This window comes from Ceratotherium simum, chromosome 36 (genome assembly GCF_057802395.1).
Source record: "Ceratotherium simum simum isolate JZ-2026a chromosome 36, ASM5780239v1, whole genome shotgun sequence".
NCBI classification, from domain to species: Eukaryota; Metazoa; Chordata; class Mammalia; order Perissodactyla; family Rhinocerotidae; genus Ceratotherium; species Ceratotherium simum.
Window position 1 is genome coordinate 24,902,593 of NC_141935.1, and position 27,058 is coordinate 24,929,650.

The window sequence follows — 27,058 nt, forward strand, 5'->3', positions numbered from 1 at the left end:
ATAATTGCCAAAACTTCGAAGCAACCAAGATGTCCTTGAGTAGTTAAATGGATAAATAAACAGTGGCACCTTCAGACAATGGAATATTATACAGCACTCAAAAGAAATGAGCTATCAAGCCATAAAAAGACGTGAAGGAAACCTAAACACATATTACCACATGGAAGACACCAATCTGAAAAGACTACACATCCTGTATGATTCCAACTACATGACATTCTGAAGAGGCAAAACTATAGTGACAATAAAAAGATCAGTGGTGGCCAGAGGTTGGAAGGAGAGAGGGATGAATAGGCAGAGCACAGAGGATTTTTACAGCAGTGAAACTATTATGCATGATACTATAATGGTGGATACGTGTCCAAATCCATACAATGTACAACACCAAGAGTGAACTCTAATGTAAACTAAAGACTCTGGGTGATAATGATATGTCGGTGTAGATTCATTGATTGTAACGAATGTATCACTCTGGTGCGGTATGTTGATGGTTGGAGAAGCTGCGCCCATGCAGGGGCAGGGAATATATGGGAACTCTCTGTATTTTCTGTTCAGTTTTGCTATGAACCTAAAACTGCTCTAAAAAATAACTCTACTTAAAAAAAGTCAATCAAAGTAACCCACTATATTAACAGAATAAAAGAGCAAATCTATATGATTATTTCAACAGATGCAGAAAAAGCGTATGACAAAATTTCATACCCATTAATAAATTTTAAAAATTCTCAGCAGGGCCGGCCCCATGGCTTAGCGGTTAAGTGCGCGCGCTCAGCTGCTGGCGGCCCGGGTTCGGATCCTGGGCGCGCACCAACGCACTGCTTCTCCGGCCATGCTGAGGCCGTGTACCACATACAGAAACTAGAAGGATGTGCAGCTATGACATACAACTATCTACTGGGGCTTTGGGGGAAAAAAATAAATAAATAAAATTATTAATAAAAATTAGTAATAGAAGACAATTTCTTCAATCAGATAAAGGCACCTACAAAAACACCTACAATTAACATTATACTTGAGAGTGAAACAGTGAATCCTTTCTCCCTAAGTTCAGGAAAAAGGTAAGGATGTCTACCCTCATGACACCTATTCAACATTGTAGTAGAGGTCCAAACTGGTGCAATAAGTCAAGATAAAGAAATAGAAGGTATAAGGTCTGGAAAATGAAAAGGAAACTGTTCCTATGCTCAGACAATACGATTGCTTACTAGAAAAACTAAGAAAGTAACAACCAAAACAACAAAAAACTATTTTAAAAGTAATAAATGAATTTAGGAAATAAAGTTAGATACAAAAATCAGTAGTATATCTACATATTAGCAGCATACTATTTGAATATAAAATTTTAATATCATTTACCATAGCATCAAAAGACAAAATACTTAGGAACAAATTTAACAAAAAATATTTAACAAATAAATTTAACAAAATATGAACAAGACCTGTACACTAAAATTACAACACATTCTTGAGAGAAATTAAAACAGAAATAAAAAACAAAGAGAAATACCTTGTTCATGGACTAACTAGTACACCCAACATTGATAAGATGTCAATCCTCCCAAAATTGATCTAAAAATTGAATGCAAACTCAATTTCAATATCAGTAGCTTTTATGGAAACTGACAAGCTGATTCTAAAATTTATACAATAATCCACAAGTCCTAGAATAGCTAAAACAATTTTGAAAAAGAACAAAGGAGTAAGACTTACACTCAGACTTCATTAGATACTCTCAACTTTATAGTATAAAGCTACAGGAATCAAGATAGCGTGGTACTGGCATAAGGACAGACAAAGAGATCAGGGTAACAAAACAGAAAGAGCAGCAATTAATCCACACTTATATGGTCAACTGATTTTTTTGACAAAGGTGCTGAAATAATTCAATAGAGGAAAACAGCTTTTTCAAGAAATGGTGCTGAAACAATTGGATATCCTTATGGAAAAAAACGAACCTCAATCCCTATCTCATATCATATGTGAATTAATTTGAAATGGATCACCTATCTAAAGATAAAGCTTTTAGAAAAAAAAATAGGTGAATATTTTTGTGACCTGGATATAAACAAGGATTTCTTAGAAAGAACACAGAAAATAATACCCATAAGAGAAAAAAACTGATAAAATTATACCATCAAAATTTAAAACTTCTGCTTGTCATGACATTTTTGAGAAAATTAACAGGCAAGTCATACAGCCTGTGAGGAAATATTGACAAAACATATATCTGACAAAGGACATTTATAAATATAAAATATAAAGAACTCCTACAACTCAATAATAAAAACACAAATACCCTAATTTTTTAAAATGAGCAAAATATTTGAACATATACTTCACAAAGGAAGATATAAAGATTGAGAATAAGCACACAAAAACTTATCATTATGTTGATATATAACACAAATCCAAATAACAAGGCAATTTAACACCATGAAATGCTGTCACACCGACTAGAATGGCTAAAATTAAAAAGACTAACAACAAAAACTTTTGCTGAGAACATGGAACTGGTAAGAATGTAAATGGTACAATCCCGATGGAAAAAAGTGTGCCAGTTTCTTTTAAATTTAAACACGCACCTACCATTTAACGTAGCAGTTCCACTCCTAGGTATATATCCAAGGAAAATAAAAACATATTTTCACAAAAACTTGTACAAAAACATTCATATCAGCTTTATTCCTAATAGCCAAAAAACAGCAATCAACCTTAATTTTCATCAACAAAAGGATAAATTGTGGTATATTAATAATATACTATACTACTCAGCAATAAAAAAGAAGTACTAATACATTTGATCACAAGGATGGATCTCACAGACATTATTCTGAGCGAAAGAAGCTGGACATACAAGAGTACATAGAGTATGATTCCATTCATATGAAATTTTCAGACAGCCAAAACTAATCCACAGTTAAAATTTAGGACAGCCACTTATTGGAAGTTATGGAGAACTGACAGGGAAGAGAACTTCCTAGGGTGATGAAAATGTTCTATATCTTGATAAGGATGAATCCATTTGTCAAAACTCATGGAATCATACATATACAGTTAGTGTATTTCAACATATATAAAATTTACCTCAAAAGATGTAAACAACCAACCAAAAAAAAAATTGCAGTGCTAGTCTAGATGGCTTCACTAGTGAATTCTTCTAGAAGTTTAAAGACATAATACCAGTTCTACACAAACTCTTTCAGAAAGTTGAGAAAGTAGGAACACTTCCCAAATTGTCTTATGAGCTAAGCATATCACTTCAAAATATAAGAAAATTATAAGATAGGTAAATTAAAGGCCAATCTTTCTCAAGCACATAAACAAAGAAATGCTAAACAAAATATTAGCAAATCAAACAACTATATATTAAAAAGATACATTAGGGCCGGCCCCATGGCTTAGCAGTTAAGTGCACGCGCTCCACTACTGGCGGCCCGGGTTCGGATTCCGGGCGCGCACCGACGCACCGCTTCTGCCACCATGCTGAGGCCACGTCCCACATACAGCAACTAGAAAGATGTGCAACTATGACATACAACTATCTACTGGGGCTTTGGGGAAAAAAAAGGAGGAGGATTGGCAATAGATGTTAGCTCAGAGCCGGTCTTCCTCAGCAAAAAGAGGAGGATTAGCACGGATGTTAGCTCAGGGCTGATCTTCCTAACAAAAAAAAAAAAATTAAAAAATTAAAAAAATAAAATAAATAAAAATAAAAAGATACATTAGAAACAATTGGATTTATGTAGTAATGCAATATTGGTATATTTAAAAATTTATCAATGTAATTCCCATATTAACCAAATATAGAAGTTAAATCATATCAAAATAGATATAGAAAAAGCTTTTGATAAAGTTAACTCCTACGCATGATAAAAACTCTCAAAAGACTAGAACTAGAAGAAAAACTCCCTGAACTTAAAAAAAGAGTAACAATTAAAAAAACAAAACAGTGGGGCCATCCTGGTGGCATAGTGGTTAAGTTCATGTGCTCCACTTCGGCAGCCCAGGGTTCACGGGTTCAGATCCTGGGAGTGGACCTACACATCACTCATCAAGCCATGCTGTGGTGGTGTCCCACATACAAAATAGAGGAAGACTGGCACAGATCTTCCTCAAGCAAAAAAGAGGAGGAGTAGCAAGAGATGTTAGCTCAGGGCCAATCTTGCTCACCAAAAATAACCAAAAAGGCTGTAGCAAACTTCATACAACAGTAAAATACTGAACACATTCCCCCGAAATCACAAACCAGACAAAAATTCCATTTCACTATTTGAATTCAACAATTTATGGAAGATCCTCTCTATGGCAATAATAAAGGAAAAAGAAAGAAAGGGCATAAATATTGGAAAGCAAGAAAAAAAAAGCTCTCAGTATTTGGAAATGGTATGATTAGGTACATGAAAAATTCAAAAGAATTAATATGATGTCATAAACCAATGTTACCTCAATAAAAAAATTATAAACTAGAAGTAATAAGTTAATATACAAGGTCCTTAAATACAAGATCAATATACAAAAATCAATTGTATTTCTATTCTAGCAACAAAGTTAGAAAATGGAATTCTAAAAATATCATTTATATGCTCATCAATAAACATCAAAGACCCAAAAATAAATTTAATGGAACATGAACAAGACTTCTACACTGAAAACTATTAAAAAATTAATAAAAATAACACATATAGGGTCACCTGATTTATAACAAAAGTTCCTTTGCAATCAAGTGTTGTAAAGGCAGTCTTTATAATAAGTGATGCTAAGAAACCCACAAAGAATAAAATGAACTCGACCTATACCTCGGAAAACACAAAACAATTAACACCAGATGGATCACAGACCTAAATGTAAAAGATTTTCTTTTAAAAGATTATAGAAGACAACATAGGAAATATCTTCATGACCTTGGGGTTAGAAAAACTTTCTTTAAAGGAACACAAAAAGGACTAATCATAAAGAAAAGTTTAATTAATTAGACTTCAGTAAAACTAAGAACTTCTCTTCAATAAAAGATCCATACAGAGAGGGAAAAGCCAAGCCACAGAAAGGAAGAGAGATTTTATTTCACACACACACACAATCTCCAACAAAGGAACTGTATCCTGAATATACCAATAAGTCAGACAACCTACCCACCCATTCTCACTCTCCCAGCCCCAAAATGTTTACTTCATGAAAAAGGATAACCAAGTTATGTGAAGTGATATGAAAACATGCTCAACTTTTATGAGTCATCAGGAAACGTAAAATGAAATCACAATTCAATACCACTATTCATCCTCTAAAAAACAGCTCAAGTTTAAAAAATGAACCAAGTGTTGGTGAGGTTGTGAAGCAACTGGGACCTTCATCTACTGTTGGTGGGAGTATAAACTGGTAACCACTTGGGAAGTCATTAGGCACTATCTACTAAAGCTAAATATGCCTACCTTGTGACCCGGCAATTCCACTCCTAACTTTATATCAAACACAAATGAGTGTTTCTATCTCCCAAAAGACATGTACAAGAATGTGCATAACAACATTATTAGCAATGGCCAAAAACCATAAATAACTGGCATGCCCACCAGCACTAGTACAGAAAAATAACTTGTAGTATACTCATACAATGGAATACTGTGAACTATAAATAAAAAATAAATATGAATCACACAAGCATAATGTTGAGCAAAAGAAGCTAGAAACAAAAGAGTATATACTATATAATCCCATTAATATAGAATTCAAAAACAGGCAAAATAAAGCTGTGGTGATATAAGTCAGAATAGATGGTTGGGCCAGCCCCGTGGCTTAGCGGTTAAGTGCGCACGCTCCGCTACTGGCGGCCCGGGTTCGGATCCCAGGCGCGCACCAACGCACCGCTTCTCCGGCCATGCTGAGGCCGCGTGCCACACACAGCAACTAGAAGGATGTGCAACTATGACATACAACTATCTACTGGGGCTTTGGGGAAAAAAAAGGAGGAGGATTGGCAATAGATATTAGCTCAGAGCCAGTCTTCCTCAGCAAAAAGAGAAGGACTAGCATGGATGTTAGCTCAGGGCTGATCTTCCTCACCAAAAAAAAAAAAAAAAAATAGATGGTTAATGACGAGGTGGTTATTCACACATGGGGGGCTGTGGGAGCCTATCTGGATCTGTATGATGGTTACACAAGTTCATGCAAATGTAAAAATCCATTGAGCTATGCATGTATATAACTCAATTTTTAAAAAACGTTAAGACTTGGGGGCCAGCTCCACGGCTGAGTGGTTAAAGTTCCAAGTGCTCCACTTTGGCGGCCCGGGTTCTGATCCCGGGCACGGACCTACTCCACCTATCAGCCACGCTGTGGCGGCATCCCACATACAAAATAAAGGAAGATTGGCATGGATGTTAGCTCAGGGCTGATCTTCCTCAAGCAAAAAAAGAGGAAGACTGGCAACAGGTGTTAGCTCAGGGGCGAATCTTCCTCAACAACAACAAAAAAGTTAAGACCTCAAAATACATATATTTTCAGACAAATAAAAGCAAATAATTTATCATCAGCAGACCTGATGAAATATTAAAGGAAACTTTTTAGTCAAAAGGAAAATGATATCAATGTGAATGTAAAGAAGTATGTGAACGTGAAGAGCAACAGAAAATGTAAATATATGGGTCAATCTAAATGACTAAGGATAGTCTCATCATATCTTTTGGGGTTTCAAATATATTTAGAACTAAAAGACATGACAATAATGACAAAAAAAGGTAGAAATGGGAATTGGCAAAACACAAATTTACCAAGGATACATGTGGAAATCTCTAGTGGAACCAATAAAAGAAGGTAAAACTAAGAAATTAATAGATGGGGGAAAGAATAATTTAAAACACTCCATTAATCCAAGAATTGAGATAAATATAATACAGAATGGGCAAGACAAATAGAAAACAAATAGTAATAAGTAATGTAATTACATTAAATACCAATTGACTATACTCCAATTAAAAGACAAGAGATTATCAGACTGGATTAAAAAACAAAAACTGACTATATTCTGCTTAGTAAACTTACCATAAGGTTATAGAAAGCTGAAACTAAAAGGATGGAATAAGAAATTTAACACAAATACTAATAAAAAGAGTTGGAATCATTCTATTAATATCAGATTTTTAAAAATTTAACTCAAAAAAAAGCATTACTTAGAGATCATGCCATTATGATAAAAGAATTAATCACCAGTTAGATATAATAACTCAATATTTATTATCAGTGAAAACTGAAAGAAGTAAAATAAAAAAGATAAATCCTCTCTCAGGAAATGACAGATCAAGCAGAGAAAACAAGACAGGATGTGAAAGATTTAAACATGATTAATGAATTTGACCTAATTGATATTTATAGAACACTGCATAGCACATTTCAAAGGAGTGAAATCACAGTGTATACTCTGACTGCTCTGAAATTACATGATAACTCAATAACAGAAATATAACTTAAAAACTCTCCAAATATTTAGAAATTGAGCAATAAACTTCTAAACTCATAGATCAAAAATCACAATGGAAATTTAAAATCACATTGGAATGTATGTTGAGCAAAACAATAATGAAAATATGAAACAGCAATTCTCTCTGTTACTCTAATTATTATGTTATTCTAATTAAAATAACATAAAGAATATTACATACCAGGAATAAATCTGCTGAAAGATGTAGAAGTCCTCTCTATTGAATGAAAACTACCAAAACATTAGTGACATAAATTTATAAAGCCCTAAATAAATGGAAGAACATACCACGTTCATGGATTGACTGACTCAATATTGTTAGGATGTCAATTATCTACAAGTTGATCTCTAGTTTCAGTGCAATCCTAATCAAAATTTCAGCAGATGTGTGAGTGTGGGTTTCTAAGAGTAAGTAGAAATTGAGACACTGATTCTAAAATTACACGAAAATACAAAGGGCCAAGAACAGAGGAGAGGGAGGAAGTTGGAGTACATGCACTAGCAGATATCAAGACTTCTTAATGTGATTTAAGACAGTGTGGTGTTGGCACAAAGAGAGACCAATAGACCAATGGAACAGAAAAGAGTCCAGAAACATACTCAAACTGACATTGACATACTTTGGAAAAAAATTCCATGTAGCAATATTTCATTCAAAACTTTACTATATTTTCTGATCAATCATATCAATTACAACAGCAAGTAAATATTTCAGTTAAATTCTCCCACGGACTGTATAAAACAATTAGCAGACCTTCTATAAAATCTTTATCTCTTACCTCTCCAAAAGCTCCTCGACCAATCACCTTTAATATTTCAAAGTCTTCTCTATGTAATCGCATCTGTTTCACTTTAGAAGTAAATGGTTTAGCTGAAACAAAAGAACAACATCAATTACTTTCTTAATGAAATGTGATAGAAATTAGATATAAATAAAGGTTTTTCTTACTTAAACAATAAAAATTCAAATTATGACTAAGAATTAAGCCAAAATATTTAATAATGTCATCAAACTATATTGAGAAGAAATAGATTTAATTCCCAAAAGAAAGTAAGATATTTCCTTTATTTCTAATATATGAACTACATTTTTGGTGAAGAAACATTTTTAAACACCAAATAACATACGAACTAATGCAAAATTATAAATGGAACCAGTTTATTCTCATGTTAAACACTCTGTATACTTTAAGTGCTAGATATATATTTTAACACAAAGGTCCAAGAAGTAAAAGCAAATTTCATAGCACCAGAGAGAGCTTCTGCAATTCCCCCAAGCAAATTAATATTTCTTTCACACTGATTCATTTATTTATCCTTTTAACAAGCCTTTAGCAAGAGTCTACACTGTACACAGCATGGTGGCAATCATTGGAGTTTGAAACATGATTACAAGATGGTGCCTTCCTTCAAGAAGTTCTCAGTCTTTAGGGAGACAAACAGTATGAACACACACACAATGTAACAACGTGACAAAGTTTCTAATAGAGGTCAATATAAAGTGCTTCAGGATGGGTGAAAAGGCAACACTAAGTCTCTTAAGTGAACACTAATGCTTTACAGAGGAAGTAACGCAGGAACTGGACCTTGAGAACTAAGTAGAATTTTGCTACTTTGCCTGGGTTTGCAGTGTAGACATTGAATGCCATGCGAGGAATTCAGACATTATCCTATTAATTACAAGAGATAAATTGATATTTTTAAAAAATTATAAAATCAATTATATGTTCTGCTGCCTCTAAGAGAAATTTAGACCTGTCTCCTTTCCTCCTTTCATGTCCCTCTTTATTCTCACGCAAAAAGCAGTTAATATGACTAAAAGGTCATTATATATAGGTACGGCTCTCTTCTCCTTCCTTCCATGGAGCCAGAGTGTGACAAGATCAAAGATACGTATTTAAGCATTAGGAGAGTAAAACAGACACAGCAGACCTTACAACCTGCCTTGGTATGAAGGTGATTTAGCCCTAACTAGTTTAGAAAAGAGGGATATTCCACGTCGCACAGCCCAGTCTACTATAGATTTCTGCACTGCTGTTTTAGATTGTTAAGGAAAGGAAATAATATTCTTTTTGGAATTCACACAACAGAGAAGAAAATCAAAGAAAGGGATCAAATCTGAATGCAAGTATGAAGTATCTCATAGTGGGAAAGAGAGAAGACGTACAACCATGGCAGCCACGGAAGTGAACACTTTGATAAAATGACCAAAGCATCTTGGTTTTGCACAAATTGGACCAGACAAATTGTGAGACTGAGGCCACTGTGCCTCAGTCAGGGTGCTGACAGAAAATAAATTATCCTAATTTGAGGAAAGTTTATTTACATATGGACTATTTACAAAGGTATGGGGGGATATAAGGGAACCACATGGAACAGTGCAGCAATCTGAGACTAGCGTCCCTCCCTTTCCCAGCTTCTATACCAGCATATCAGAAATACTTGGTTAAGAAGCGTAGGTATAGCATATAAGAATTAAAAATAAAGATGCGGAGTCAGCCAGTGTGAGAACAGTACTGGTCTAGGTGCCAGCTAGAGCTGGAAAACATCACACAATAGCCTACAACATGACATTTAGCAGTTAAGTATATCTTCTACTTCACTTTACATTCCCCCCTCTCTCAAGGCTTCCAAATACATAACCTGACACCCAAATAAAGTTTAGGTACTATATCTTTGTCTCATTACTGTCTCACTACTGTCTCACTACTGATACAAAAACAGCATTCATCACAGACAATTCAGTAACTTGTAATCCAGTTCAGGTCTTAAAGAATAACTCTATGAATACTTTCTTCTAGTTAACATCCTACATATCTAGATACTTCAATCCTCTGAAATACTGTTGCAAAACAGTAAAAGAAACTATTTTTTAAAACTAGAGTAATTGAAATACAATTCAGGTAAGCAAATGGTCGTTAAAACTATCTTTTTGCAAAGGTACAAAGGATGACGGTATGTCAAAAAATAAATAATATCTTTCCATGCAGTAGCTTACACTCTTGAAAGCACCAAGCAAATGAGTACTGTAAAATCATGCATAATTAGGATTAAAGATTTTGTCAGTTATTCAAGTTTCATGGAAGCTTGTGTCATTAACATAAATTAAAAGAATAACCTTGTCTATTCTTTACTCCCCAGAACCTGCTAGTAAAAACCCCATTTCTTTGACATTGCGAAACTATTCTATTTTTAGGCATTCAAAAATGAGTTAAGTCACAAATTTCTTCAGAAGGCTCATAGTTTACTAATCGTTTATTCAATTCACTGAAGAACTATCTTTGAATACCCACTGTAAGCCAAGCATTTTACAACATGCTAGAGGTACAAAGACCAATGAAATAGTCCCTGTTCCCAAGTACACAAATTATGCAAGAAGTGTTATTCTCCTGTTTAAAACTTTCAGTGTCGTTGAATACAAATGGCTAATAAACAGAAAACAATGCTCACATTACAAGAAACCAGAGAAATGCAAATAAACTTACTAGAAATATTCTATTATTTACCAACCAAATGAGCCCAAAATATAAAAGCTGAAACCAGCAAGTGTTTCCAGGAGTGTAAATAACAGGTATTCTCATACATAGCTGGTAAGACCGTTAATTGACTACCACCTCTGTGGAGAAGATTTAGTTTTTCTTTTTCATTCTCATAACACAGCACATTAAGAAGATTTTAAAAGTTGAACCATCTTTGTATACCTTGAGATAAGCTTTATTTGGTTATGATGTATTTTCTTAATACACAGATGAAACTGCTTTGCTTTGATTTTATTTAGAAATTTTACATCTGTATTCATGTATAACGTTGGTCTACGATTATCTTTTTTCTATACTATCTTCATCGGGTTTAGTACCAATGATAAACCAACATCACTAAATGTGTTGAGCAGCTTTCCCTCCCTTTCTATGCTCTAAAACAAAATCACTCCGGGTTGTTAAAGGATCTCAATGTGAAAAACAAAGCCACAAAACTTTTAGAAGACGATAGAGAAGACTATGACTATAAGGGCTGGTAAAACTTGCTAGTGAAAACATCTAACACATGTCTTTTCAGTTGGATTTTTGATCACTAATTTCTTTCATATTATTGTCATTTTCATGTTTTCTATTTCTACCTGTGACAACTGTGTTGATTATATTTTTCTATGAATTTATACATTGCATTAAAAATTTCAAATTTATTGGAATAAGGTGACCTATAATATTCTTTTGTTTTTAAAACTCTACTATATGGGTAGGTTTGATCCCTTTTTAGTTGCTAATATTGTATATTGGGGTCTATTTTCATTGTTTGTCCTTACCAGTATTGCTAGAAGTTTGCATATTTTACAACAATTTTTCCAAATACACGATATTCCAATTTGTTGATCTTTTCTAAAATTCTGTGCAGTTTTTTCCTTCTGTTTAAGTAGGTTCTTACCTGAATTTACATAAAATTTCAGAAAAAGAAAATAGAGGCTAATATTAACCTTCCCCTCTTCTCCCCCCAAAAAACTAAGTTAGCCATATTGATATTAGATAAAAGAGATATTAGGAGGAAAAGCATTAGTAGAGTACAGATAAAATGGAGCCATACATAATGATTTAAAAAAAACAGTTGAAATAACCAGGACAAAATGATTCTAAACATGTAAATACCCAATAACATAACCTCAAAATATGTAAAGCTAAATTGACAGACATAAAAGAAGAAACAAACTCACCTTCATAGAGGGAGATTTTACTATAACTCTCTCAGTAATTGATAGCTCAAGCAGATAAAAAAAAAAAAAATCAATATCTCTCAGTAGCATACATATAACACTCCACCGAAGATTGGAGAATATAATTTTCAAACACACACTGAACCTCCAAATTTTGATAACACGCCAACACACAAAACTACCTCCAACAAAATTCAAAGTACTAGAAACATAAAAAACAAACTATATGAGGGGCCAGTCAGGTGGCATAGTGGTTAAGTTCGTGCATTCTGCTTCAGCTGCCCGGGGTACGGGGGTCAGATCCCAGGCATGGACCTGCACACTGCTCATCAGGCCATGCTATGGCCATGTCCCATATACAAAATAAAGGAAGATGGGCACAGAGCCAGTCTGCCTCACACACACACACAAAAAAACAACCTATATGAGTACAATGCAATCACTGGCATACGTTGCTTTACTGTGCTTCACAGATACTGCGTTTTTTACAAATTGAAGGTTTGTGGCAACCCTGTGTCGAGCAAGTCAGCACCATTTTTCCAACAGCATTTGCTCACTTCGTGTCTCTATGTCATATTTTGGTAACTCTTGCAATAGTCCTAACTTTTTCATTATTATTATATTTGTTATGGTGATCTGTCATCAGTGATCTCTGATGTTACTATTGTAATTGTTTTGGGGTGCCACGAAGCACACCCATGTAAGACAGCGAACTTAATTGATAAATATTGTATGTTCTGACTGCTCCATTGACTGGCCATTCCCGTCTCTCTCCCGCTCCTGAGGCCTTCCTGAGACACAACAATATTGCAATTAAGCCAATTAGTCACCCAACAATGGCCTCTAAGTGTTCAAGTGAAAGAAAGAGTCGCGTGTCTCTCACTTTAAGTCAAAAACTAGAAATGATTAAGCTTAGTGAGGAAGGCACGTCAAAAGCTGCGATAGGCCAAAAGTGAGGCCTCTTGTACCAGTGAGCAAAGTTGTGAATGCAGAGGAAAGGTTCTTGAAGGAAATTAAAAGTGCTATTCTAGTGAACACACAAACGATTAAGAAAGCAAAACAGCCTTATTGCTGATACAGAGAAAGTTTTAGTGGTCTGGATAGAAGATCACACCAACCACAACATTCCCTTAAGCCAAAGCGCAATCCAGAGCAAGGCCCTAACTCTCTTCAATTCTATGAAGGCTGAGAGAGGTGAGAAAGCTGCAGAAAAAAGTTTGAAGCTAGCAGAGGTTGGCTCGTGAGGTTTCAGGAGAGAAGCCATCTCCATAACATAAAAGTGCAAGGTGACGCAGCAAGTGCTGATGTAGAAGCTGCAGCAAGTTCTCCAGAAGATCCAGCTAGGATAGTTAACGAAGGTGGTTACACTAAGCAACAGATTTTCAATGTAGGTGAAACAGCCTTATATTGGAAGAAAATGCCATCTAGGACTTTCATACCTAGAAAGGAAAAGTCAATGCCTGGCTTCAAAGCTTCAAAGGACAGGCTAACTCTCTTTTTAGGGGCTAACGCAGCTGGTGACTTTCAATTGAAGCCAATGCTCATTCATTCCAAAAATCCTAGGGCCCTTAAGAATTATGCTAAATCTACTCTGCCTGTGCTCTATGAATGAATCCACAAAGCCTGGATGACAACACATCTGTTTACAACATGGTTTAGTGAGTATTTTAAGCCCACTGTTGAGACCTACTGCTTAGAAAAAAAGATTCCTTTCAAAATATTACTGATCATTGACAATGCACCTGGTCACCCAAGAACTCTGATGGAGATGTACAACGAGATTAATCTTTTCACGCCTGCCAACACAACATCCATTCTGCAGCCCATGGATCAAGGAGTAATTTCGACTTTCAAGTATTATTATTTAAGAAATACATTTTGTAAGCTTATAGCTGCCATAGAGTGATTACTCTAATAGATCTGGGCAAATTCAATTGAAAACTTTCTGGAAAGGATTCACCATGCTAGATGCCATTCATGATTCATGGGAAGAGGTCAAAATACCAACATTAACAGAAGTTTGAGAGAAGCTGATTATGACCCTCATAGATGACTTTGAGGGGTTCAAGACTTCAGTGGAGGAAGTAACAGCAGATGTGGCAGAAACAGCAATAGAACTAGAAGTGGAGCCTGAAGATGTGACTGAACTGCTGCAATCTCATGATCAAACTTTAACAGATGAGGAGTTGCTTCCTATGGATGAGCAAAGAAAGTGGTTTCTTGAGATGGAATCTACTGGTGAAGATGCTGTGAAGACTGTTGAAATGACAACAAAGGATTTAGAATATTACATAAACTTAGTTGATAAAGCAGCGACAGGATTAGAAAGGACTGACTCCAATTTTGAAAGAAGTTCTACTGTGGGTAAAAATGCTATCAAACAGCATCACATGCTCCAGAGAAACCGTTCATGAAGAGAGGAGTCAATCAATGTAGCAAACTCCACCGTTGTCATTTTAAGAAATTGCCACGGCCACCCCAATCTTCAGCAACCACCACCCGGATTAGTCAGCTGCCACCAACATCAAGAGAAGACCTTCTACCTGCAAAAAGATTATGACCTAAGGCTCAAATGATGACTAGCATTTTTTAGCAATAAAATATTTTTTAATCAAGGTATGTACAATGGTTTTTTTAAGACATAATGCTATTGCACACTTAATAGACTACAGTATAGTGTAAACATAACTTTTACACATACTGGAAAGCCAAAAAGTTCTTGTGACTCGCTTTCTTGAGATATTTGCTTTATTGCAGTGGTCTGGAACCAAACCCGCAATATCTCCAAGGTATGCCTCTAATGCAATTATAAATCAATAACAGAAAGATCATCAGGAAAGCCCACAAGCTTTGAAATCCAAAATCAATTTCAAAGAAGAAATTAATAAGATAATTAGAAAATACTCAGAATTACATAATAATAAAAATAGTACATATCAAAACTTCTACAATACAGCCTAAACCATTATTTACCAAATAAAAGAAAAAGAGCCATCAATATTCACATTGCAAAAAAAGGAAAGCTGAAAATTAAGGAGTTAAACACAACATAAAACGTTAGACTAAGAGAATAAACTCAAAGTTGAAGGAAGAAAACAAATATATAAGAAAGAAAAAACAAAATTAACTTGAAAATAAGCATATAATAAAAAGGCTCAACAAGGCCCAAGGCTAATAAAGTAAAACAAGAGAAAGGAAGCTATAAAAAAATCAATATTGGGAATGAGAAATTGGGCAAAACTACAGATGCTGCTGAGATTAAACAGATAAGAAGACAATATCACAAACAACTTCTGCCAATAAGCTTAACATGCAGAAGTGAACAAATTCCTAGAAAGAGTAACCGATTTTTTAAAAATTGAAAATATGTGGTCAGGCCCAGTGGTATAGTGGTTAAGTTCGTGCACCCTACTTTGGCGGCCCGGGTTTCACGGGTTCAGATCCCGGGCATGGACCTACGTGCCGCTCATCAAGCCATGCTGTGGCGGCATCTCACATACGAAAAATGGAGGAAGATAGGCACAGATGATAGCTCAGGGCTAATCTTTCTCAGTAAAAAGAGGAAGACTGGCAACGGATGTTAGCTTAGGGCCAACCTTCCTCACCAAAAAAATTGAAAATATGAATTGTCCAATAAACTCAACTTTATGGTCAGTAAAGTTCAATCAGTAGTTTAAAATTTTCCATGAAGAAAACACCAATCCTGAACAGCTGTACAGTAAATTTAACCAAACACATAAGAAAGGGGCAATTCCCACATTAAACCAAATTTTCCAAAAAATAAACAATGAGGGAAAGCTGCTATCCAATTCATTTCATCCTAACCTCATACCAAAAATACAATCTTGCTCATGAATATAGATGCAAGAAGTCTCATCAAAATATTATCCAACTAATCAAGCAACGTATAAATGAAATAACATGACCATGTTGGGTTTATCTCAAGAATGCAAGGTTATTTTAATATTAGAAAATTGATCAACATAATTCACTACATAAACAGCTTGAAGAAAAATTAGTATCTCAATAAATATATTTATATACATTGTTCAATAAAATTAAACAACCATTCATGCTATTTTTAAGACCACACTTTGAACAAATGAGGAAGGAAATTTCCATGCTCTGATGAATGACAGCTGTAACAGCAGGCACAAAACAGCAAACATAACATTTAAAGGTAAAATGGTAAAAAAATTCTCTTTAAAGTCAGAAAACAAACATAAGGATGACCTCTATTAAAATAATTATTATTATCATTTCTATTTAATATTGAAATAATGATCCAAGCCAGTGCAATAAGAAAAGAAACAAAAGACATAAGGATTGAAAAGGAAGAAAGAAAACTGTTACTATCTGCAGATGATGTGATCATCTGTGTAGTAAACCTCACAAAAAAATCATTATGCATCACAGTATCAATGATTGACTCAAGTATTCATGAGACAGAAATATATTCAGAATATACAGAAATATATTCAAAAGTCAATTTCACTCCAAAGATCAAAAATATTTTAGAAAATCATCTAGAAGGATATTTATAATGGCACTTTTAAAAGAACCTATCAAATCTACCAAAAGATGTGTCTCCCCTGACAGATATTTACTGAAAGATGTTAAAGACCCAAACAAAAAGACAAGTATTTGGATAAGAGGACTCAATATCATAATAAGGTCAATTCTCTCCCAAATACATCTGCAATTTAATGCAAGTACAATCAAAATCCCAACCAGGGTTTTCATGAACTTTACAAGCTAATTCTAAAATTTACAAAGATGAACAACGGACCAAGAATACAGCAAGCATACAACATGATTTCATTTACATAAAGTTCAAAAACAGGCAAAAACAAACAACATATTCTATAGGAATACTTATAAAGGTGATAAAACTATAAAGAAAAGCAAGCAAATTTCATGGTGGTGATTTACTCTGGAGAGAAGAGAGACACACAGGGGTTTTTCAGATCCCATTAATAAATTCCATTTCTTAAGCTGGATTAAAGGGTACAGGGATGTTCATTTTATCATCCTTTGAACTGTACAGACAAGTTTTATACATGCTTTTTACATATATAAATTCACAAAGAAAAATTTTAATTACAAATTTTAAAACATATAATGTAAATGAATCAATATTCATTTCAATGAAAATGGCTAGCTCAAAAATTGACTTATTTGGCCACAACTTAATATTCTTTCAAATCTGAGAAACTATGGATGTTCTTAACTAAACATGACAATATAACTTTATTTTAATTTCAGTCATCAAGTTAGATGAAAACAATTGGTCATGAAAAAATGAACTGTGAACAACTTTAGGAATGAGATAAACCATTACTAGTCATCATTATTCACCAAAAAAAAGTTCTTTGAAGACATTCCTGAGAAGAATAAATGATTGGTTGATTATAGGCCCTTCAACCTACTACATGATACAAGCAACTTGATCTCTCAAGTAAAACAATAATCTTACTGATAATTTCTTAGTTCAAAACCAGTTTCTATTCACATGTTTTTAAGAAGCACTGCTCAAGAGCCTCTCACTATTCTACTTGTTCTCATGACCCTACTTTAGCTACAACAGTAGGTACTGTGGGCATCTCACTCTTCCTTGTACACAACTGGACAGTTTTTAAGACAGGTAGTAAATACTTCACCTCCAAATCAAATAGTACTATATAAATGTTGCTTTGTGCTCACAAATATAATTTCTATTTTTTCCACTTAGTGAAGTTACATAAAACAATGTAATCCTAGGCTGATTTTGTGAGTTCTGTCCCGTCTGGTCCATCAGTAAGCTAAATGATATCTCTAGATCTAGTTTTCCATCCATCTCTTTCTCTCTCTCTCACTTGCTTCTGTTTCTCCAGCCATGAAATAAAAATCAGGTGAGTTCCTGACAAATATTTTTATTAATGATTATAAGAATTTAAGACATTTTGAGGGCAAGGTCCAGAGAAAATCAATAATGAGGAATATTGTATTTTCAATAAGATATAAAATAATAGCACAGGTAATTCAAATGTGGGCCAACAGTTTTAAAGGATAAATTAATTTACTTGAAAAAATTTCAATTTCCCAACTCAAAGCCATCTTACTAAGATATCTAATTTATCTAGAATAATTTTTGCTGGTAATGCAGAAAATGAATAAAATAATGTCACATAAAATTCTCCTCTACTTTTTTATACCATAGTCTTGGATTTTCTATTTCTGCAGAAAAAAAAAACTTTTCAAGACTTCCACACTGAAATCATATTAATAACAAACGAAAATTATTCTGAGATACCATTTCTCACCTATCATATAACTACAAAATTCAACAGCTTTATAATATGCTTCGTTGGCAATGCTACCTGGGAATAAACTCTCCCACACTGCTAGTTGGAATTCAAAATGGCAACATTTCTTCAGACAGGAATTTAGCAATATCTAACATAACAACATATGCATTTACTCTTTGACTCAGCTATCTCACTACTAGGAATCTACCCTGAAGATATACTTCCAACAATAGAAAAGTACATGTACATTATTATTTGTAATTGCACAATATCAAAAACAATCTAAATAGCAAAACATAAAGAAACGTATTCGAATAAATTATGACAAAAACACAAAATGAGATACTATGTAGCTATTGCTTTAAAAAAAAAAGAAAAAAGAATGAGGAACATCTCAATAAACTGATATGGAATGATTTCCAGGACACATTGTTAAGTGCAAAATAATATATAGAGTATACTACACTTTAAAAATGCATATGTACGTACGTCCTTACTTCCACAAAAAGAAATTAGAAGGTTAAAAGTGATTACCCACAGAGGGTGAGTAGGAACGCGATAGAAAGGATAGGGAGATAACAAGTGACAGTAACACTTATCTGAGTATACTTTTTTCGTATAATTTTGACTTTCAAATGAATACCATAACCACGAAGAGAATTTTTTTAAAAAAGAACTAATCCGAGTAACTTTTGAACAATGTACTTTGAATATATACCCTCAGTCTAACGACAAACAGAATACAAAGAAACTTGATCTCTACCTAGATTTGTTGTTTGAAATAGCGGGTAACAATTCTGAAACTATTTTGTAGGTACTGTAATTAATTAAACAAATGAGTAATACATATCTGTTGTCAGGAGCCTTGTTCCCAACGTGCAAGATACAAATACGAGGGGGAGGGGCGTCAAGAAAGAATCCTCTAGTGTTAAGTTAGAATACATAGTATCAATATAAAGTCATGACTGCACATACCCCATAACACACCGAAGGCATTGAAGCACGACACAGAAGTATCTCAACAGCAAGGAACACATACAACATGCAGATACTGGTTTCCATTTACCAAGAGGAAACAAGGTTACTGTGAGGAATGGCTAATGTGATCAGCACATCATCACAATAATGGACAAAGATGACACCATGTGCCTCCTGATATGATACACTGAGAATGAACAGAATATCACTTATGACTTCATGCCTGCCAAAGATGAAAAACCTGAATCTAATCACATGGAAATAATCGGACAAACTTAAATTGAGGAACAATCTACAAAACATCTGGCCTGTGGTATGACAAGCTTCAAGACACAACAGGACACTGAAAGATAAAGAAAGTCTGAAGCACCGCTCCAGATTAAGAAGAAACTAAAGAAACATGACAACTAAATACAATGCGTAATAATGGATTGGACCTTGCATCCAAAAATATAAAATAAACATTGCTGTAAAGGATATTATTGGGACAAATGGTGAAATTTCAATATTAAATGTATACTATATAATATTATTGTATCAGAGTTAAATTTCTAAATTTATAATTTTACTGTGGAGACATCTCAGAGAATGTCTTTACTCTTGAGAAAACAGATGCTTAAGTATCTATAGGTAAAGGGTGAAGATATCTACAATTTATTCTCAGATGATTCAGCAAAAATAAAAATATGTATGCATGTGTGTGTAGAGAAAGAGAGAGCAGCACAAATGTGGCAAAATGTCAAAGTTTGGTTGTACCTCAAAAAGCTAAATATAGATTTATTTTACGACTCGACAATGTCATTCCTAGATATACACCCAGAGGAACTAAAAGAAGAGATTCAAACAGACCCTAACACCAACGTTCATTACAGCATTATTCCCAAGAGCCAAAAGGTGGAAACAACCCAAATGTCCATGAACAGATGAATAATAAACAAAATGTGGTATACACATACAATGATACATTACGCAGCCTTAAAAAGAAAGTCTGATACATGCTCCAACATGGATGAATCTTTAAGACATTACACTAAATGAAATAAGCCAGACATAAAGAGGCAAAAATGGTATGATTCAAGTTCTATGAAATATCTAGAAAAGGCAAATTCACAGAGACAGAAAGTAAACTAGAGGTTACCTGGGCCTGGGAGGAGGGGGGAAATGGGGAGTTATTGCTTAACGGTTACAGAATTTCTCTTTGCTGTGATGAAATAGTTTTGGATATGGTGGTGATGGCCGCACAATATTCTGAATGTAATTAATGTCACTGAATTACATACTTAAAATAGTTAAAATGGCAAATTTTGTATTACATATTTTACCACAATTTTTAAAAATTAGTAAGATATATCAAAACCATTGAATTGTACACTTCAAATGAGTAAACTGTTTGGTATGTGAATTATATCTCAATAAAGTTTTTTAGTGTGTGTATGAGTAAGATCAGCCCTGAGCTAACATCTGCCAATCCTCCTCTTTTTGCTGAGGATGACTGGCCCTGGGCTAACATCCATGCCCATCTTCCTCCACTTTATATGGGACACCACCACAGCATGACTTGACAAGCGGTGCGTGAGTGCGTGCCGGGGATCCGAACCGGCGAACCCTGGGCCGCCACAGCAGAGCGCGCGCACTTAACCGCTTGCGCCACCGGGCCAGTGCCAATAACGTTTTTTTTTCAAAGGAAGAAAACTAAAAAAAAGCACAAGTTTGATAAGGTGGGTTGATACATAAAAGCCCCACTAGAACTAAAAATGGGAGCCTAACTATAATCCAAAATAATGACAACAGTAATCTCTAATACTTAAAACGAGCTTTCATTTCTACTATATCACAGGACCACAAAACAAAGTTATCATTAACCCATAATTTAGTTCCTCCTAAGACTAAATGAGAAGTCCAGAAAAAGGTGGCTGCAGAGCTGACACTTCAGGCAAATTACACCCACTGATTATTCTAATTCGTGATAAAAACGAATGAGGAACAATAACTAATAAATATCTATAGAGAGGGATATAATTATCTTGTCATATTATGATACTCAAATAGTATAAAGAAAATGAATCAAAACAAAGCTAAGGCAAATTATTACTGAGCATTCCATTCACATTATCTAGGACAGTTTAAAAGATGCCCTAATACATTGTTAGAGCTGAGAGTTCAGAAATCCTATAAAATAGAACCAGACAATTCACAACTCTGAAAAAATTGATTATACATTCAACTTACTGCCTAAAGTCCATTAGCAATATTTAACAAAAATGCTTTATACAAAGACGCATAAGAAAAAAATCATAAATTCTATCCACCAAAAGTTCATTTCAGGCACTCATTGTGATTAAAATAATTTGGGGTATATAAGACAAATTGCAAAAAACTTTATATTCATTAGAGTAACTGAAAAAGATTTAAAAATCACTACACTACTGCCCTTGACGAAAACCAAGGTCATATAAGGGACCAATTGGGTCTGTGGTACCGCTAGACAATAGACATATCTATCCTGACTGGATGCTATATTCAGGGACATTTCACAGAGTACCACACCATCTAAAGATAACAATACCTCGACTTTCTGTAGTGCTGAACAGCTCAGTGCTTTCACTCATGGCACGTACTTTCTGAGGTATCTGCCACACCACCTCCCTCCTTCTCTGAAAATCTCCTCCTGATTCTCAGAGGGAGGTCAAGTGTATACCGTGGGGCTCCAACTGACTGGCCAAAACAAACTGCCAGTGTAGAAAACTGACCAAAGCTCTGGAACAAATAATTTAAAACTAAACTCAGAAACAGTCTCTGCAGACTTACAAGAATTAACAAATAAACTCACTGGGTATGGGGCAAACATTCCACCATAAGGCAAAAAACCCAAGCACACACATGAAGAGAAGCAGAGATGAATGATGGAAGAGGTATGACAGCTCTCTTCTTCCAGGTTCTAGCCAATTCCTGACATGTGCTTTCATTCCTGACTTGAATTCCTTGAACACCCCTGAATCGTACGGTAAATGCCTGGTTTTTCCACTCCCAGCTAGCCAGAGTTAGCATCCAAACTAATACATAATTTATTTATTATAAAATTCCATTATGTACATATCATTAACCCTCATTTATTCTGAGGCCTAGAGATATTACATGACTTAACTAGTAAGTCACACTATCACATGCCACAGCTGGCTCACGGAAGGACACACCAACAGAGAAGTAATCGTTTCATGTAAATTCTGACAACTTGTCCCAATTTCAAGAATACAATGTTTTTTAAAAAATGAATCCTTTAATTGTTGTCTGAGTGACTACATTTTTTAAAGTGCTTGTGGGCGATAAACTGATTTAGTTTAGTTTAGAACTAAGTACTAAAACGATTTAGTACTGAGGACAAATTTTTTGTGTAATAATAACAATCTTAGCAGGAACCATTTTATGAGAGCTGTCAAAGCCAAATGTCATGTTGAGAACTTGTCACACATTATCTCTCACTCTACTAACCATTCACAGTATTAGTATTCCCATTTTACAGAAAACAGGTTCAGAAAGGTAAAATAAATTGCAGAAGATTACATTGCTAACAAGTGGCACAAAGCAGATTCAAACTCTCACCTGTTATGCTCCAAAGCCTTTCCAATATAACATCCTGCCTCTTTCTTCCCAAAAGTTTTGAAATAAACATAGATGCTGAAATTAAGAGAATCAAATACGAAATAATTCTAAGTTAAAAAAGAAGATCTCTTTGAAATTAGAAAGAAGAAAGCATATTTCTATCTGAAGTCCTAGAACATTGCCTGGTTCACTGTACTGCTGAATGAATGGATAAATGAATGAATGATTCTAAAAGAAAAAGAATTCAAGGTTCCAATATGAAATGCCAGGTATACCTTGCAAGGTATACCTTTTTCTCTGCTAAATGTAGCCCAAGATCTAAACATGGAGTCTCCTTCAATCCATCCCTCCACCCCGCTCCTCCCCACAACTACTGTCCAGGCCTGGTAGGAACATAGACCGCTGGTTGCAAGCCACTGGTGATAGCTACCACGGCATGAGAAAGGAACCTAGTTAGCAATTTCAACAGAAAAAGAGAGTGAACAGGGGGAGGCACAAGTGAGAAGATGGGGAATAAAGACAGAGCCTGAGGCACGAAGAGGCCTGGAAGAAAAGAGAACTGGAGCAAGAGAGTCTGACCTTCCCTTCACCCACCACTCTGCCTCCTCCCTTTCCTCTCCAATTTCTCCAATGGGTGCCCATTCTTCTATTTTCCTCCCCCTTATCCTTTCTACTGCATTTCCTTCCACTATGGATGCTGATGCTGATCTGCAGAGGAGTGACATGAGAATCAGGGAGCAGTGCTAAGGCAGGGAGAGAGAAGAATCCATGCAGAACAGAGAGGGGAGGAGAAATATGAGGAGCAATGACAAAGGAGTAGTTACTGCACCCTCATTAAAACTTTTATCAGTTATATCATGTTCTGGGTCTGTTTTCAAATAAAATATATTGTGTACTTTTAATAGACAGTAAAAGATTATGAAATATACTGAGACTAATCACTTGTGAGAGAGAGAGAAGCGGAAACCCCTAAGAGCCAGAAATAGAGAAGTCCAATTAAAACTTTAAACACAGGGCCGGCCCCGTGGCTTAGCGGTTAAGTGCGTGCGCTCTGCTGCTGGCGGCCCGGGTTCGATTCCGGGCGTGCACCGACGCATCGCTTCGCCGGCCACGCTGAGGTCACGTCCCACATACAGCAACTAGAAGGATGTGCAACTATGACATACAACTATCTACTGGGGCTTTGGGGGAAAAAATTAAAAAATTAAAAAAAAAAAAAACTTTAAACACAGGAATAGATGCTGCAAAAAGCATAAGGGAATATTAATCCTGGACTCAGGCCCTAATAGATCCACAAGGAAACATGAGGTATTACCAGTGACTTAAGAGAGGCAGAGAACTGGAATTGAAACCCCTGATTAAAGCCAGGACCCAGGACCCTTTCTCCACATGAGAAAATCATAAAAATTCTGATTCTTGGTCCAGGTAAGCAACCCACGGTGAGAGGTGGGCATAGTGTAAGGGGAGAGCATCTAAGAGTTTGGAGTCTGACTCTACACTGCTCATATAGTAAAGGAATCTTTAGCCAAGAAATTAATATTAAATCTAGCCCCTACCCCACAGAGCAAAAGCACTCAAGAGGGAACAGAACTCAACCCAGAAAAATCCATCCCAGTCAAAAGTGAGTTCACAATGTAAAAATTTAAACCAGATGACGAAATAGTCCACCATAACGGAAAGTTGGCAATCAAAACAAACAGGAAGATTAGTATCCCCAAGAGCTCAAGGAAAGAGTATAATCTGGAAAACACCATAAAATAAGTGGGCAACAATGATTAAAGAGGTAGAATGTAAATGATAATGAAAACAAACAGATGTGAAGATCAACCAAATAAAATTTCAAGAAATGAAAAATATAGGCATTGAAATTTAATATTATGTTAAATCATAACACGTGCATATGTGATAAAATAATGAATTTAAGTCACCAGTTTACTTCTTCCATACTGTTTTTAAGTACTCAAGCCTTATTTTTTTAAAAAATACTCTGAACCAATAACTCAAAAACAGGGGGAGAGAATGAGGGTGATCATGGACCCCTTCAAGAATATGGTGTAAGACTATGAACTCCTCCCAAGAAAAAGCATATATACCTCAAATTTTATTTATCATACAAAAGGATTACTAGATACTTCATAAACTTACACTGAGAAACCACGTTCTAAAGGGTACTAAGCATACAAACATGCATTCCAATACTAACTACTAAGTATAAATTTAAACCAAATTATATGTCATCACAGAAAATATCAGCTGGTAAAAAAATTAGCCTTTTAAGCCATAGGATATCCTGAGAATGTCATTTTCCACATTCCCAGCATCAATGAATTGTACTTCCCATGACACACCAGAAGAATGATAAGGAACTTAGGATATGGTGTTCAAATGACAGGGTGAACTTTTAATACACTGTACAGATTTTAAAACATCTCCGCTAAATATTAATCTCACACTCTCCCATTACTCCAATAACTTGTGACCTTAATCACAAAGAGAGAATGAGAGTAACAAAGCAGCTACTTTATGCTACAGATTTTCAGCAATTTTCATTAACTTGCTTTCTTATACAGAAAGGCTAAAGGAAGAATTTAGTTTATACAGTAGGATGGCCACAAGTCTAGGCTTTGGCATCAACAGTCTTGAGGAGTCAGTCTGACTGCCCCTTACAAGCCATGAGACGGTGAAAAGGGGGAGTCTCCTCATGTGTATAGGCACCTACACATGAGGACCTACACCTCACAACCCTCACAGGGTCACGAGGATTTAATAAAACAACCTACGCAAAGTCATAAGTAAAGCACCTGGGACATAATAAAGATTCAAAGTTATCAGCTGATATTATTTTTAGAATCTTTAGAGCCATTTATTACCTATTTGATCTTGAGTGTATTACCTCTCTGGACGCCAGTTTTTCTTTCTCTCTGAAACTAGAAATACTAGTTGTGAGAATAAAACATTTTTACTGAATTACCTTCTTCCAAGGATCTCAAAACATGTATTTTAAAAATAAGATGATTCGGGGCTGGCCCGGTAGCATAGTGGTTAAGTTTGCACACTCTGTTTTGGCAGCCCGGGGTTCGCAGGTTCGGATCCCGGGCGCAGACCTACGCACTGCTCATCAAGCCATGCTGTGGCGGCGTCCCATATACAAAATAGAGGAAGATGGGCACAGATGTTAGCTCAGGGCCGGTCTTCCTCAGCAAAAAAAAAAATAGGATGATTCAAAGAAGGTCCTTTAAGCTCTAAGACTTAACAGCATTTGGAGGACAAGAAAATACCTAAGTAATATCCCAACAATAACATCATCTCTTAAAAGGAAAAAATTTCTCATTAATTCAGGGAAATAGGTCTGTTTCTTCACTACTTTAAACCCTGCTACTTGGTGAGTTGTTTTCAAATAAATGAATGTTGTGGTAGTGTGGCAGACAGTCCAGTTACCTTCCTAACAACTGTTGTTCTCTTCTTCCTCATGAACAGACCCCAGATTTGTGGGTGGTGGCAACATGCTTGGCCCAGAGGTTGAATTATAGTTGGTATATGCTAGCATGGCAGCCCCCTTCCCCTTTCCATTGTTTGGTCGGCATATGGGTGAAACCTGCCTTTCACCAATGATGGAAAGGGCCTCAGGGCTTCTGGGAAGTTTTCTCCCTAAAGAGTAAGAAGAACAAGGAGAAAGCCCTTTCCCAAACACTCCCTTTCTTTCTACTTGAGATGTTACAACAATGATGCACTTTTTCAGGAGTTGCCTTGCAACCATGAGGGGACAGACAAGAGAACTTCAGACACCTACTACCCAAACACTCTGACATCGCTGAGCCAGAGAACTAACTCTGGAAGTGCCTGCTGCGAGACTTCCTGTTTCCTTGTGTTTTAAGCCACTGTTAGTTGGAGTCTCTGTTACAGCTCAGCACATCCTAAATGTTAGAAATATTAAGCACAAATTCAAAATACAATTCTATCTTGTGACAGATAATACTCTGTGGAAATTTTGTCAAGTTCATCACTAGTCAATAATGTTAT

At 35.4% G+C, this 27,058-nt stretch overlaps 1 protein-coding gene across 8 annotated transcripts in view; it reads right to left on the minus strand.

Annotated features, from left to right (window-relative positions):
* The window catches only part of CDC42BPA (CDC42 binding protein kinase alpha), a 311,999-nt gene that overhangs the window by 251,226 nt on the left and 33,715 nt on the right, over positions 1–27,058 (minus strand). For all 8 annotated transcript variants that reach the window (XM_087424444.1, XM_087424440.1, XM_087424442.1 and 5 more), the window contains one exon: positions 8,248–8,339. In XM_087424444.1, coding sequence (XP_087280570.1) covers positions 8,248–8,339 — 92 coding nt within the window. Of the gene's footprint in view, positions 1–8,247; positions 8,340–27,058 lie in introns of those variants that run through there.